Genomic DNA, 17,144 nt, shown 5'->3' with positions numbered 1-17,144 from the left:
GGGTCGATCGTCAACATTTTGGGTTTCTTGGTACTTCGAAACATTGAAGGTGTTGGCCACTGCACGCTGACTTCTGCCCGTTTGCAGCATGCCAATAGCTCGTAGACGTCCATCGCGTTGCATACGCCGCATCGCAAATTCAAACAATAAAAATGACTAAAAACAAAACAATAACAACTGTATGATGAACAGAATGAAAAAGATTGACAGAAATAATGTTCCACAGTGATTAATCGACCTTCCTGGAAATTGTCAAGATCGAGAATGACACCTCACGCACGTGTACGTGGCAACTGCGTGATGCATGTGCAAACTATGGAATGTGTTTCGGTGTATTGATAAACAGACCTGAACGTTCTTTACTAGGATGTCTGTGGTCAAAACATATGTTCGGTCTAATAGTTGATATTAACATTAATAATTTAGGTTCCCCTACTTTTTTTAAGAGTATAATATTACTTTTACAGTTTTTCGTCAACCAGAGAAATTGTTGCGTTCAACTTGTGCAAGCGCTTTGTATCGTTAAGGAACGGCCTTAAGTCTCGTCTTGGTGCTTAATGTGAACTATTTGTAAATAATATAAGAATATCTGACCATGACTAGTACACCAAGGGAAGTGGGGTGCACTCACTGTTCTGTCTATGGTAAAATGTGTACAAAAGATACATTGCTGCTTTTAGTATTTTAGTAGGAGCTACCCCCCCCCCCTCTCTCTCATACACACACACTGTGTTTTTCTTTCTCTGTCCCTCTCTCTCTCCCCCCCCCCCCCCCTCTCTCTCTCTCTCTCTCTCTCTCTCTCTCTCTCTCTCTCTCTCTCTATCTCTCTCTCTCTCTCTCTGTTCTTTCTAGAAGCAGATATTTTAGAAAAACATCTATAAGATTTATGGACAGCGGAATAAAAAAAAAAAATCGTTATTTAAAAATAGAAATAAAATTCGGGCCCTAGCCACTGATTCTAGTCATTACTTAAAATACATTTGTGATATATGTTGTGTGTTGCTTTAAGTGTTATATAACACTCTACACAATAAACAGCAAACACGTCAGCACATTAGTCGAGGTGGCAACAATTCAAAGCCACTTACCGTCAGCGTAGATTAAAAAACAAAGTGGCCGTCATCTTGCTTTAGAGTTAATTTCTTCTGCAAAACGCATACATCATATGTCAGGTATGTTCCCTGGAGACCGGCCATTTTGTATAAATGCCTCAATTATTTATTTTCGAGCCCTGACAAGTGACAGGTATGGTTTTCTTTAATGGGGTTTTGTATTTGTTGGGGATTACAAGCGCGCTGTGTTAGTCTTGGCTTACGGTTTGAACGTCTCAACTGAACAGATGAGTGTCTGAAAAAACGTCTCCAGGGAGAAATTGTTTTCTGAAAAATAACGTAACTGATATGACACTAAAGTATTCAAGGGGACTCTTGGGGAAAATATGCAAATAAGGGGGCGGGGTGATCATAACACATCCGGTTACAGGCACTTAAAAAAACCTAACCAATCACTGAGTCAGTCTAGTTCAGCCTACGGAAATCGAGAGTTTTTGTTGGAGGTTATCAAACTTCTATATTAAAGTTAAAGTTAGGTTTTGTTTAACGACACCACTAGAGCACATTGATTTATTAATCATCAGCTATTGAATGTCAACCATTTGGTAAATTTGACATACAGTCTTAGAGAGGAAACCTGCTACATGTTTTCGTTAGTAGCAAGGGATCTTATATAAGGGCCATTCCACAGACAGGATAGCACATACCACGGCCTTTGATATACCAATCGCGGTGCACTGGCTGGAACGAGAAATAGCTCAATGGGCCCATCGACGGGGATTGATCCTAGACCGACCGCGCATCAGGCGAGCGCTTTAACTACTGGGCTACGTCTCGCCCCTACAGGCCCTGGGGAACGATATGTGATTTGGGGGTATATGTTACAGAGAGGAGGGAAGGGACGGGACACACACGTATATTTTGTATATAATAATAGTAATAGAAGGAACAAAAAGTAAATGTGTTTTGTCTCAGACAAAGAGTGGGTGGGTCGGGCAGTACTAACACCTACGGTTCGAACGTGGGTTTATTATTAATTAAAACAGCACAATGTTTAGTAGGTCTTATGATCCATTCTCCTCAATACCACCATCGGACTATTTTCTGCCACAGTTAATGACTGAGACCAGTGTTAACGAAATACAAGTCCGGAGAAATAGTTATCCTTCCATTTCTTCTTCCTGGGAATATCAGTCCAGGTTCTACAATATCTGGGAATGAAAAGGAATGGAATGTTTGGTTTTCGACATGTTGGCATATTTTGAACTAGCTATTTAGTGCTTAACATAGGCACTAGATTTATTAAGATATAGGGACAGAGAGAGAGAGAGAGAGAGAGAGAGAGAGAGAGAGAGAGAGAGAGAGAGAGAGAGAGAAGAGAAGAGGAGAGAGGGAGAGAGAGACACAAGAGAGAGGGGGGGAGGGAGAGAGAGATAGAGAGAGAGAGAGAGAGAGAGAGAGAGAGAGAGAGAGAGAGAGAGACAGACAGACAGACAGACAGACAGACACAAATAGAGAGAGACAGAGGGCCAACAGAGACAGACATACAGAACCAGAGAGAGGAAAACCCCAATAGAAGAAAGACAGAGAAATATAGAGAGATCTCTGCCACAGAGAGAGAGAAACCCAAGCAAATAAAGAAAAAACAGTGAGTGAGTGAGAGGTGGGGGGTGTGTGTGAGAGAGAGAGAGAGAGAGAGAGAGAGAGAGAGAGAGAGAGAGAGAGAGAGAGAGAGAGAGAGAGAGAGAGAGAGAGAGAGAGAGAGAGACGGGGGGATGCTTTACTCTGCCGATAAAGCATCAAGGGATCTTTCGTATGCACTTTCCTATAGTACACACCACGGCCGTTGATCTACCAGTCGTGAGAAGCAGATTAGGGATGCCCTAACGCTCACATTCCATCAGCAATGTTGGTCCGACTTTTAGGATTACCGTTCACACTTGCATTCTAGACAGTTTGCACACATGGGAAAACGAATTGCAGACAGACAGACAAATTCTTTATTTATTTATCTCGCCTTGCAGTTGATGAAGACGTAACGAAAGTCCATTTTGCTTCTGTGTTTTTTTTTAACCAATTAACTTCATCTGTATGGCGTGTTTACGCGTGCGCACCAAATCAAACTCGGTGGGGGGTGGGGGGGGGGGTCATACTTAGTTCCCTTCGTGTTGAAAAAGATCAAAATGTCCAACCGGCTTTGTACTGAAATCATCAAGATTATTCAATCCGGTGGCTTCGTCAACTCATGAGTTCCCTCTAATCATGGATTACATTCTTTCTTTTTCTTCCATAGCATGGCGGCCATGATTTGATAAATTAATCACCAATCTTGTTCAACCAATCAGGGAGGTCGTCTTGTTCAATCAGTTAGGGAGCCCGTCTTAGGGGCGTCGGAAGTAGCACGGCTGTACCACTCTTTGCGCCGGGAACGTTTTTTTTTTTTCTCTCTTCTTCTGTGGCGCTCGCATAGTATAGATGTCATCATATATATTGCTTTCATGGCCTTACCAACTTTTAATTACTTCCGACGCCCCTCCGTCTAGTTCAGCCTATGGAATTGGAAACGTTATGTTGGAAGTTATCAAACGTCAAATGTTAAAGTTAAATTTCATTTTGTTTAGCAACACCATAGGAAAGAAAGAAAGAAAGAAATGTTTTATTTAACGACGCACTCAACACATTTTATTTACGGTTATATGGCATCAGACATATGGTTAAGGACCACACAGATATGGAGAGGAAACCCGCTGTCGCCACATAGGCTACTCTTTTACGACAGGAAGCAAGGGATCTTTTATTTGCGCTTCCCACAGGCAGGATAGCACAAACCATGGCCTTTGTTGAACCAGTTATGGATCACTGGTCGGTGCATGTGGTTTTACACCTACCCATTGAGCATTGCGGAGCACTCACTCAGGGTTTGGAGTCGGTAATCTGGATTGAAAACCTCATGCCTCGACTGGGATCCGAACCCAGTACCTACCAGCCTGTAGACCGATGGCCTGCCATGACGTCACCGAGTCCGGTCCAACACCATAAGAGTACATTGATTTATTAATCATCGGCATTTGGTAATTTTGACATATAGTCTTAGAAAGGAAACCCGCTACATTTTTCCATTAGTAGCAAGGGATCTTTTTATATACACCATCCCACAGACAGGACAGTACGTACCACGGTCTTTGATATACGATTGGTGGTGTTATGGCTGGAACGATAAGTAGCCTAGTGGGTCCACCGACGGGGTTCGATCCCAGACCGACTGCGAATCAGGCGAGTGCTATAACACTGGGCTACGTTCTACCACTGCAAATTCCTGTGATACTAATTCAGTACATAACATCTTCTCCTTTATCGTTTTTTTTTTCATTCTTGGCCCAAGATAATAATAAAAAAAAAAAAATTAATTTAAAAAAAAATATCAACAACAATATACATAAAGTGTGTGGATTATATCTATTCGTGTGTATATATTTTGCCATTTATATGTATGTATATAAAACTGTATACCATATGAAATTTAAAAAATATTGTGAGACAGTGAGCTCAGGGCACACCAACCCTGATACTACCATTTTATATTCTGGGGACAATAAAAAAACAACAACATTTTTTAATAAAAATAAAAAAATACAAAATAAAAATTCTGTGATGCATATGTCAGCTCACGGAACGAATGGTATATGAATGACGATCTGTTTTTGTTAGTGCAGTATTAGTACAATGGTCCTGCAATTCACCTAACTGTCGTCTGATAAGTGTAGGTTGTGCTGAACTCTTTTGCTTTTCTTTCTTTCTTCTTTTTTTTCTCTTTTTTTATTCATATACTGCGTTCTACGCATGCGTATTACACGGAAATTGAAAAATAGACTTGTAGATGCGTTCGGTAACATGCCGACCACTTTATTTAATTGGGTATCATTCCCTAGCCGGCACGTACGCGGTTTCTAAAAATACAGGCGTTATTAGACTTTGTTCGTGGTGGATATTCCTGTACCAAAATAATTACTAAATGGAAAAAAGGAATAAAACATGAAAAACGAAGAAATATCTAGACGAATAAAATAGAAAAGTTGTTCCAATTTCCTTTTTTGTTAGCCGAAGGATGTATATTTGATTAAGGATGTTATTGAAGGGCAAATCTGAGGTACATTAGCTTTGTCGATCTTATTTCCCTTTTTCTCCCATTCTAATGCAGTTACTCTTTATTTGATTGGTCTTACGGAAAGTAGTATTATAACGTCACTATGTCAACGTAATTCGGGCCAGAATAATTCTGTTTTCGTGGGAATTAGTTTAAGGGGAATTTTGTTAATATAAGTGTATTTCGACCTATAAAAAAGGATAATAAGCAGGAAATTGGGAACAGGGCCATGTGACAGTTAAAAGATTTAATAAATGTTTTTATTTCCAACTGTTATTAATTTTTGTACCGAAAAATAACGTGGCAGCTGTAAGAAGCATGCGTTGTGCTTATTTGATTGGGTGATTAGGAAAAGGAAAGACATGCTTGCTTGACGAGACTGAGACAGAGATACAGATATAGAGACAGAGAGAGACATAGAAAATGAGAGAGAGACAGAGAGAGAGAGAGAAAGAGAGAGAGAGAGAGGGGGGGGGAGACAGAGAGAGAGACAGACAGACAGAGACAGAAAGAGGGGAGAGAGAGAGAGAGAGAGAGACAGAGAGAGAGAGAGACAGAGACAGAAAGAGGGGGGGAGAGAGAGAGAGAGAGAGACAGAGAGGTGGGAGACAGAGAGACAGACAGATAGACATACAGAGACAGAAAGAGAGGGAGAGAGAGAGAGAGGGAGACAGAGAGAGAGACAGACAGACAGACAGACAGAGACAGAAAGAGGGGGGAGAGAGAGAGAGAGGGGAGACAGAGAGACAGACAGACAGACAGAGACAGAAAGAGGGGGGAGAGAGAGAGAGGGGGGGAGACAGAGAGACAGACGGACAGACAGAGACAGAAAGAGAGAGAGAGAGAGAGAGAGAGAGAGAGAGAGAGAGAGAGAGAGAGAGAGAGAGAGAGAGAGAGAGAGAGAGAGAGAGAAACAGACAAAGACAAACAGAAAGACAGACAGACAGACAGAGACAAAGGGAGAAAAAGAGAAAGAGAAAGGGGAGAGAGAGAGAGAGAGAGAGAGAGAGAGAGAGAGAGAGAGAGAGAGAGAGAGAGAGAGAGAGAGAGAGAGAGAGAGAGAGAGTGAGAAGAAACTCATTGAATCTCATAGGCTGTAGATTACCAACAATGTTAAAGTTAAAGTTAAGGGGGCGGGACGTAGCCCAGTGGTACAGCGCTCGCTCGATGCGCGGTCGGTGTGAGATCGATCCCCGTCGGTGGGCCCATTGGGCTATTTCTCGTTCTAGCCAGTGCATCACGACTGGTATATCAAAGGCCGTGGTATGTACTACCCTGCCTATGGGATGGTGCATATAAAAGATCCCTTGCTGCTACTCGAAAAGAGTAGCCCATGAAGTGGTGACAGCGGGTTTCCTCTCTCAATATCTGTGTGGTCCTTAACCACATGTCTGACGCCATATAACCGTAAATAAAATGTGTTCAGTGCGTCGTTAAATAAAACATTTGTTTTGTTTTGTTTGTTTGTTGTTGTTAAAGTTAAAGTTTGTTTTGTTTAACGACACCACAAGTACACATTGATTTATCACCCATTGGCTATTGGCTTTCAGTCATTTAATAAATCTGACATATAGTCTTAAGACGACATATACATCTCTCATATCAGCAATGTGCTTTAGTGGTGTCGTTAAAGGGACATTCCTGAGTTTGCTGCAATTTTTATCGACTAACAAAGACTTTTTAACGACTGTAATTACATATCAAATATATTTTTCTGCATAAAATATTAGTGGCTGCATATTAAACGTGTTTCTGATAGTTCTAATATTTGTACTAGGTTAAATTTTATTTAATTTCCTAAAAAGGATTTTTTCGTACGTACGAAATTATTTGAAGACAAAATCCAGTTTTGGCTTCTTACAAATATTAAGACGACCAGAAACACATTGAATATACAGACACTGATATTCTAAACAACAAAATATATTTAATATGTAAGTTTAATCGTAGAACTATTTTATTAGCCGGAAACATCTTACAATGCAGCAAAGTCAGGAATGTCCCTTTAAGAGAAACATCTTACAATGCTGCAAAGTCAGGAATGTCCCTTTAAGAGAAACATCTTACAATGCTGCAAAGTCAGGAGTGTCCCTTTAAGAGAAACATCTTACAATGCTGCAAAGTCAGGAGTGCCCCTTTAAGAGAAACATCTTACAATGCTGCAAAGTCAGGAGTGTCCCTTTAAGAGAAACATCTTACAATGCTGCAAAGTCAGGAATGTCCCTTTAAGAGAAACATCTTACAATGCAGCAAAGTCAGGAGTGTCCCTTTAAGAGAAACATCTTACAATGCAGCAAAGTCGGGAATGTCCCTTTAAACAAAACAAACCTTACGCACGATGGTTAAATCACTACACCATTTCACTCATTTATTTCAACTTATTTCCGTGTGTATATTTAATTAAGGTTGAAGCACGCTGTCCTGGGTACATCCTCCAGCTATCTGGGCTGTCTGTGGGTTACATTTTAGTGGTTAGTAAGAGAGGAGTCGGTGTAGTGGCCTTGCACCTATCCATGTAGTCGTTAAAACTTTTTTCTGGATTTGGAGCCAGTACCGGGCTGCGAACCCAGTACCTACCAGCCTTAAGTCCGATGGCTTAGCCACTACTACACCACGGAGACGGAGACATTACGCCCGTCACGGGTGACTCACGCGGTCACAGATGTGTGCGCAGGTTGATCTATTATTTAAACAATGGAACTTCGCCGACTGAAAGCCGTAAAGTCAGTTTATCGATATCTGGAATTGAAATAGTAGCCGTGTAATTCTTCACAGCAAGTGCATCATGCGTTAAGCTGGCCACGTGATCTGCACGTATACTCTTCACAAAAACTAGGGGAACCTGAAATATTAATGTTAATATCAACTATTAGACCGAACATACGTTTTGACCATAGACATCCTAGTAAAGAACGTTCAGGTCTGTTTATCAACACGCCGAAACACATTCCATAGTTTGCACATGCATCACGCAGTTGTGCGTGGGGTGTCATTCTCGATTTTGACAATTTCCAGGAAGGTCGATTAATCACTGAGGAACATTACTACTGTCAATCTTTATCATTTTGTTGATTATACAATTGTTATTGTTTTGTTTTTAGTCATGTTTATTGTTTGAATTTGCGATTTACTAATAAAAAAACGTCAACTTTCAAATTTCACTTCTGACCCCAATCGTCCTTCAAGATCTTTGGTGGTCATAAAACCTACTATAATACAGAACTATCGATTGTAATGTTTGCCCAATTAATTCACTATTATCATACAACCATTCACCACAGCTAATGTACGTTACAATTTTAGCAATTGTAAATTCTTATTAGCGTTCCTCTACTGTTTTTGTTTTTTTTGAAGAGTATATATTACATTTCAACATTTATAGTTCAACTGAAGTTACACGATTTCAAGGCGTATTAACCAACGCTGAAACACATTATGTGTAACACAAGGAGTCTTTGGGAACAATGCAAATACATAATTAACATACATGACAAGAACAGGTATCACATAGAAGTATAGATCTATTGTTAACATAGAACACCGGCTACGTAAACAAAATAAATATAATATGCGGAGAAACGTTAGTTCACAAGACTAGATCATTTTAAAATAAATATACCAAGTGGGCTTTTTTAAATAATAATTTGTGCATTACGTAAAGACACACGGGCCTCGGTGGCGTCGTGGCAGGCCATCGGTCTACAGGCTGGTAGGTACTGGGTTCGGATCCCAGTCGAGGCGTGGAATTTTTAATCCAGATACCGACTCCAAACCCTGAGTGAGTGCTCCGCAAGGCTCAATGGGTAGGTGTAAACCACTTGCACCGACCAGTGATCCATAACTGGTTCAACAAAGGTCATGGTTTGTGCTATCCTGCCTGTGGGAAGCGCAACTAAAAGATCCCTTTCTGCCTGTCGTAAAAGAGTAGCCTATGTGGCGACAGCGGGTTTCCTCTAAAAAAAATTGTGTGGTCCTTAACCATATGTCTGACGCCATATAACCGTAAATAAAATGTGTTTAGTGCGTCGTTAAATAAAACACTTTTTTCTTCTTGTTTTTTTACGTAAAGACATACCTTTAGTTTTAAAACGCTACCATTAATTCTATCATATTGTTTTATATATTTTGTTTCTAATGTTTTCAATATTAAGATTTTTACAATTGAATAAATAAATGTATTCATCTATCGTAGTATTACAAAGTTTGAGAGACAGAGAGAGAGAGAGAGAGAGAGAGAGAGAGAGAGAGAGAGAGAGAGAGGGGGGGGGGGGGGGGGGGGGGGAAGAGAGAGGGAGGGAGAGAGCGAGCCTACGCAGTTTAGTTATCCAGTATCTATTTTGGTGCGATTTTATATGGTTGTTTTCACAATGATATCTGAATATTTCTAAATTATATTTTGACGATTTTAACAATTATAAAAGCAAGAAAACTGTGTAGGTTACATACGGTTCTTGTTTAATTTTCTGGATTACGCATAAGCAAGCGTAGTTGACAACATAATTTAAATAATTTTAAATAATAACATTGTTTTAAATGTAGTTTTCTTTTTTCTTTTCCATTTTGAATTCATAATCATTGTTTATATATTAAGTGATATTTTATGAATATGATATGCTAGTATTTCTTTTGTATGGTTAATGCCACCACTAGAGCATACTGATTAATTAATCTTTGACTATTTGATGTCAAACATTGGTAATTTTTATCGTGTGGTGTCTATTACACAGTCGCTTGAGGTGCTTGCGTCGCAGAATCGAACCACCTCGATGGATCCATTCAGCTGATTAAATTTGTTCTTGTTCCAACCAGTACACCACAACTGGTCAAAGGCCGTGGTATGTGCTTTCCTGTCTGTGGGAAAGTGAACATAAAAGATCCCTTGATGTATTAAGACAAATGTAGCGGGTTTCCTCTGATGACTACGAGTCAGAAATACGAAATGTTTGACATCCAATAGCCGATGATTAATTAATCAATGTGCTCTAGTGGTGTCGTTAAACAAAGCAAAACTATTACACATGCACTTTCATAATCATATCTGCGTTCAGGAGATAGCTAACGATGCCAACGTTCGTGAACTATTCGACTGGTTCCCGGTGATGTCATGCGGTTTAACTTGAAACGTCATATTTGACATCCAATAGCCGATGAGTAGTAATTCAATGTGCTCTAGTGGTGTCGGTAAACAAAACAAACTTTAAAGGGAGAGTCTGAATCAATACAGATAGCGAAAGGCTATTATAAACACAGTTAATTATTAAATATATCGTCAGCATTTGCCGCCATTTACGTCGAGAAATCAGTACGGGTCATTAATTATCTCAATCCCTGATAAAGCTACTGACTGGATGTTTACTGGAATCTTTAGCTAATTTATCGCGGGGAGTATGTTTGCTTTGTAAAGCGATATTGATCACAAATGACAGAGACGCTCTAAGCTGTAAGAAATACCACTCTTTTAAAGACCGGGCAAATTTACACAGGGGATTAACTTCCGCGGGCACCGGGCCACGCGTGTGCGGTGAATTGACTTGTAAATCAATTGACCTTGCTGGTGTAGTGGTTTAACTATATCGGACTTAAGACTGGTAGATACAGGGTTCGCATCCCGGTACCGGCTCCCACCCAGTGCGAGTTTAATGTGTAAGACTACTTCGCCGACTCTCTCTCTCTCTCTCTCTCTCTCTCTCTCTCTCTCTCTCTCTCTCTCTCTCTCTCTCTCTCTCTATCTCTCTCTCTCTCACTAACAACTAACAACTAACTCACTGTCCCAGACAGACAGCCCAGATAGCTGAGGTGTGTGCCCATGACAAAGTGCTTGAACCTTAATTGGATATAAGCACAAACATTGGTAATACGTAATAAACAAACAGGATAGCACATACCACGGCCTTTGATATACCAGTCGTGGTACACTGGTTGGAACGAGAAATAGCCCAATGGGTCCACCAACGGGGAACGATCCCGTGCTTCTCACATGGCTACATCCCGCCCCGTCATTTGGATAGTTCGACAGAGAGCGATTCTAACTGTCCAAATGTCCGTGTAAGTCTAGAACGTCAGAGTACCCGGCATGTTTATTTTTTTACTAGCCGTCGGGCTTGGCTAGTGAAATATTTACTTGCCGGACGGTAAAAAAAACCCCACTAGTCATTGGTGTCGGGCTACAGTATTCTAGAACCCCTGTTGTAAATTATTACACTAATACATGTATATTGAATTCCATTTTTTTTTCTTTCCTGTTTTTCAGTTTACCTGTCATACAGTGATGTCGTGTTTTGGATACACGCACGTGCCAAACGACCACATTGAGCCGCAGCTGGTACCAGTCGAAATACAGCAGGGGACGAAACTCAAGTCAGTCTGCTAGGTTCCAGTAGACCAAATCAATTCCTATTGCCGATAATGTTAACGTTTACTAATACAACCGATATTAAGCAGCGTATCAAAAACACCCAGGCAGTACACCCATAAAAAGTGTGGCACCTCCCATTTAATCTACCTGTAAGATAATGGGGGTCGCATATAATTTAAGAGATTTAATTAATGTTTTTTTATTAGCAACCGTCATTTTTGCTGGAAATCGCAGATCCATGTTCGGGCGTACCCTGCATTAGTATCAACCTCTTGTACTAGAGTATATACTGCATAACAACTGTATAGCAAATAAAAGTGTATTTATTTATTGTCAATGGATATTAGTATATGCACAAATAATCAATGTCACATATTACTACCAATCACAGCCACAGCTGGTTTTACTCCGTGTACCTCGAACTTTGACACGAAACTCTCGTCTTTCGTACCATGCAACCTGCAAGAGCGCTCGATACGATCGTTCGAATATGTAACTTAGTATAGTCCGTTTGAGCCATAAAGGGAATCGATGAACTGGCAAATAACTTTATAATGAATACAGTTAAAATTCATATAAAAACTATTATTAAATTTTAAACCCGTACCAACTGTAATGAAAGAAAAATAAAGAATAAAATATTCAGTGTAAATAACAAAAAAAAGGTTTCTTTACAAATTACCGTTATAATTCATATGTTAAATATTTTGATACGGGTATGCAGACAATTGGTGGAATAGCCAATGTAAAGCAATGCTACCGTTTACTTCGGTAACAATGCAGCTGAAGCTGTGTACCTTGGCTGTTAAGTATTTTGGCTTCACCCCTGTATTAAAAATGAGATTTAATATGTATATATATATATATTATAAAGAAAAAGTCAGAAGCCTCCTGAACTTTTTAAAATATATTATCTCAAGCCCCCTTGCTACTTTAGAGGAGAGGTGCCAGCAACACAGAAGGATTTTCTATTCGTATATATATATATTTGTATGACGTTGCGCACGGTGTTGCTACCAATTTACGTAACTTCAAAAACGTCAGAAAAATGCAAATGTTTCGTCACGAAGCATTTAAGTTTATATACATTTCCCCATCATTTAATAAACGCTTCATTTTGTGTGGCCTACATACAGGTTATACTAGTATTCATTTTAGCTAAACATAGTGGAAACTTCAGACGTATCATTTTATTTTCTATGTAAACACTTCGATTATACCCACTATGTTTGCACAATGTTAATCAGTGATAACTCAGCTCAGATGTTTTGAAGTCGTATCTTGGAAAATTATAAGTTTGTTCTATTTCAAATGTCTTCGGTGTATGTGCGTTGCCAGTTAAGGTCTCACTACACAGATCACTTCCGGGTGAGAGTTCATTGATCACGGTCCACTATAGTTCCTAATTGTGACCCACGTTATGGTTCACATATTCACTTGTAGGAAATGGAGAAGAATTAAAACAATATGTATGCTTAATGGTAAGCCTTCTGGCTGTATTTTGCCCATGTTATTTTGTAATATTTTGGGACATGGGTATACAGCGCAAGTGACAGCCGGAGTGATACGGTTAATGAACCACCTGTTCGGACCAGTACTACAGCCAGATGCGGTCATATAGCAAAAACCTGAGACGGAAATGTTCTCAATTTTGGAGTGAAAATAAATGCTTATATAATGTATGTTCGCAGTGGTGTATGTTGTTAGTGCCAACGAGAACCCGTTCTATTGGCAATCTTCATTTGAAGTTGGGCAATTTAACATGGGTTTCAATGGCAGATGACATCTGTGTAGTGAGACCTAAGTTCCAAAATGTTTGCTTAGTTCGCTACTACCATCTAACAATCGTAAACAGTGTCGATAATATCAAGATGAAGTTGCTCTTGAATAGTGATGTTGGCAGCAGCACGGGTTTCTACACAGATTGATTTCAACTTATTTTCGTGCTTATATCCAATTAAGGTTCAAGCACGTTGTCCTAGGCACACATTTCAGTTATCTGGGATGTATGTCCAGGACAGTGGGTTAGTTGTTAGTTGGCCTTACACCTACCCATTGAGCCCTTAAGAACTGGCTCTGGGTTGCAGCCGGTACGGGCTGCGAACCCTGTACCTACCAGCCTGTAGTTCGATGGCTTAACCACTGCGCCACCGAGGCTGGTTTCTATACAGACATACTTCACTGCTACTGTATATACTGTTGTTGTTCTTCTGTTGATCAATTTGTACTTGGTGGCCGATCCTTTAACTTTATCATAGTAAAGTCCTTTAACTACACTGACATTTTTCATAAAACTACATCCCCAGTCGTCACGTGCGTTTTTCTTAAGGATACTCGGCAACTTAGTGACTTTCATCAAGTAGTACTGAAATTCATTGTCATCTGCTTCTACAGCTATAACGGAACCTATATAAAATGGAATTCAGTTTTGCTGAAATGTGTTGCACTAATTCAGAAAATATCATTAATGAGAGCATAGAAATCCCTATAACAGTTCATTCTGAATCCATTAATGAAACGAAAAAAAAAACTTTTGAAAACTTGACAGGAATTGACGACGACGTAAATATATATTTTTGAATCACAACTGAAAACCCCCTACTTTATTTGTTAACAATAACAATGTTTTGATTTCGAAAAAACCCCATATATATATATAAAAGTATGACATGTCGGGGCTTTTTTTAAAATCTTAATCTTTCCTTCTTTCTACTGTTATTACGCAAGGGAAAAAATCTAAATGAACTTTCGTGTGTCTTTATACGAATTTACTTCATGAACTGGTGTTGAATGAAGGAATTAACTTTAGAATATTTTTTACCCTAGCGAAGATCGTAAAACTGACGATGAATCGATACCAATAATTAACTAGTTTTCTTCCGCTGGCTTATGTAATCTTTCCAGATATATGTTCGCGAATTGAAGTCGATTTTGCCACCAGCACATTAAGATGAGTTAAATGAGAAAAATGAACTCCGTGGGGTTTTCATTTGTCATTAACCCCTGGTATTGGAATTTCAATTCCACGAGTTGTTGTGTGTTTCCCTTCATTATAGAACACGCCTGTTTCTTGGGAGAAAAGATTAGAAGATATAAAAGGAAAGTGTTTCAATTTTTGTATTATCCAAACGAGAATTTCGTATTACATGTACTTACAATTTTTTCATTTAGATAACAATTTCGAACTACGCCGTGTTCGTAATATCTCAGACTTTACTTTTGTGAGAAGGTTAACTACTATGTACGTTTAAGGGTCCGGTTTTGTAAGAATCGCTTTAAATGTGGCTTGTTTCTGGTTCAAACATTCCAAATGTCTTAAGAATCTAAATATATTAGTTTCATTGAGAGCGTTTAGACTGGATCCGTGCGTCTGAAAACACATGTTGCCAGCCGCAATGAAACAATCGTATATGGTGTACATATATATATATATATATATATATATATATATATATATATATATATATATATATATATATAGACATAGACATAGACATAGACACACACACACACACACACACACACACACACACACACACACACACACATATATATATATATATATATATATATATATATATATATATATATATATATATATATATATATATATATACTAAAAGGCAAAAGTTATTGTGACATGGATTGTTTGGAGTAATAAATTTTTTAATGGATTTATGGTTGTAAACCAGAGAAAATGTGCATGAAACAGCCCGAAGAAATGCAACCAAGCAGTTGTTACAGCGATTGCATGCTTTATGCGACAAACATGGAATATTCGGGAGAAATCCTGTCCAGCGTTCACCATAAAAGGCCAGACATTCAGTCGCAAATCATTGCCACTCTGTGCAGCCTTCAGAAGTCCAGAAGTAAGAAAAACACCATTAGTGAACTGTTTGATGCAATTTCGTCATGCCATGCCTCAGTGAAAATGACAGATGGCGAGTCATAGGAATGCTTGAATCTGGGACCTCGCAGCGTGACGTCAAACGTTAATTTGACGTCCACAGAAACACCATATGACACTTATGGCAACGATATCAACAAAACAACCAGGTCAGGGACCGTCCCCGTAGCGGCCGACCACCCGTGACAACCCCTCACTAAAACACATGGATCCTAACCACGCATCTGCGAACCAAGCATTCCCAGGAACTTTCTCCAGCGTTTAGTGGCCTCAATGAGACGACGATGCCAGGCCACTGTAAATGCTAAAGGTGGACACACTCGCTACTGACTGTGTGAACTTCTCTCTGGACCCCCTCAAGTGATATGGTCATTTGCATATGGCAGGTGCGCCCTTTTCATGGACTATTGCTCGTTTCCATACCTTCGGACATTTCTCTTTCCATGTTATAACGTTTCATACACGGCAGTAAAAACGTATCATCAATTATCTTTGTCTTTTGTGTGTCACAATAAGTTTTGCCTTTTAGTATATCTCCAAAACGCAGACCGCTGACACATCAGACGCAACAGTCTCACCACACGCACGCACGCACCGCATCCAATCTATAGGAGCATTTCGACAAGCAAATTAGCTGATTATGAAAAAACTACAACAGGAAAACCACTCTAATAGGTTTTATTCTGATACAAGTCAGCCAATCTTAAAAGAAATGTCCCAGTTTGTAGCCACTGTAAGATGTTCTCGACTGAAAATAAAAATCTTTTAACGGCTAAAATTACATGCTAAGTATTACATGCTAAATATAGATTCTTGTTTAGAGTATCAGTGTCTGTATATTAAATGTGTTTCTGGTCGTACTAATGTTTGTAACACTGGATTTCGTCACGAATAAAAAGTAAAGTTTTAAAGTTTGTTTTGTTTAACGACTACACTAGAGTACATTGTTTTATTATATCGGCTATTAGATGACAAACATTTGGTAATAATATTATTCACATATAGGCTTAAAGAGGAAATCCGCCACATTTTTCCATTAGTAGCAAGAGGTCTTTTATATCCACCATCCCACAGACAGGATAGCACATACCACGGCCTTTGATATACCATTCAAAGGCCGTGGTGTGTGCTGTCCTGTCTGTGGGATGATGCATATAAAAGATCCCTCGCTACTAATGGAATTATGTAGCGGGTTTCCTCTCTAAGACTATATGTCAAAATTGCCAAATGTTTGACACGTATCCAGTAGTCGATGATTAGTAAATCAATGTGCTCTAGTAGTGTCGTTAAACAAAACAAACTTTTTTAAGTTTTCCATAGAATAGTACGTGTCGGACAAAAATACAGGAATAAAAATTATGAAGTTATTGTTGGCATTTTATTATTAAATTTTGTATTCCCATAAACTGTAGGCCGTGGTAAGTAATGTCTTGTCTATGTGAAAGTGCAAATAAAAGATTCCTTGTTGCTTTATCACTAGGAATAGCGGAAATTTACTCTATTTCAATAAATGTTGAAATGGTCAAAAAAAAGAAGAAAGAAATGTTTTATTTAACGATGCACTCAACACATTTTATTTACGGTTATATGGCGTCAGACTAATAGAATCTATCACCGTTGTGAGGTATAGATAAAGCAATTCCAACCCGATTCTTTTTCTTGCCCATTTAATTACAATAACAAAAC

The 17,144-nt window shown here is 39.1% G+C and overlaps 1 protein-coding gene across 1 annotated transcript in view; it reads left to right on the top strand.

The window, feature by feature from the left end:
- Positions 1–17,144, top strand: part of LOC121375041 (protein eyes shut homolog) — a 106,383-nt gene that overhangs the window by 64,153 nt on the left and 25,086 nt on the right. The window contains exon 2 of the mRNA XM_041502254.1: positions 11,447–11,553. Within this exon, the coding sequence (XP_041358188.1) occupies positions 11,447–11,553 (107 nt within the window). The remainder of the gene's footprint in view (positions 1–11,446; positions 11,554–17,144) is intronic.

This window comes from Gigantopelta aegis, chromosome 1, assembly GCF_016097555.1.
Source record: "Gigantopelta aegis isolate Gae_Host chromosome 1, Gae_host_genome, whole genome shotgun sequence".
Classification (NCBI taxonomy): Eukaryota; Metazoa; Mollusca; class Gastropoda; order Neomphalida; family Peltospiridae; genus Gigantopelta; species Gigantopelta aegis.
This window is presented reverse-complemented; position numbering and strand designations above follow the sequence as displayed.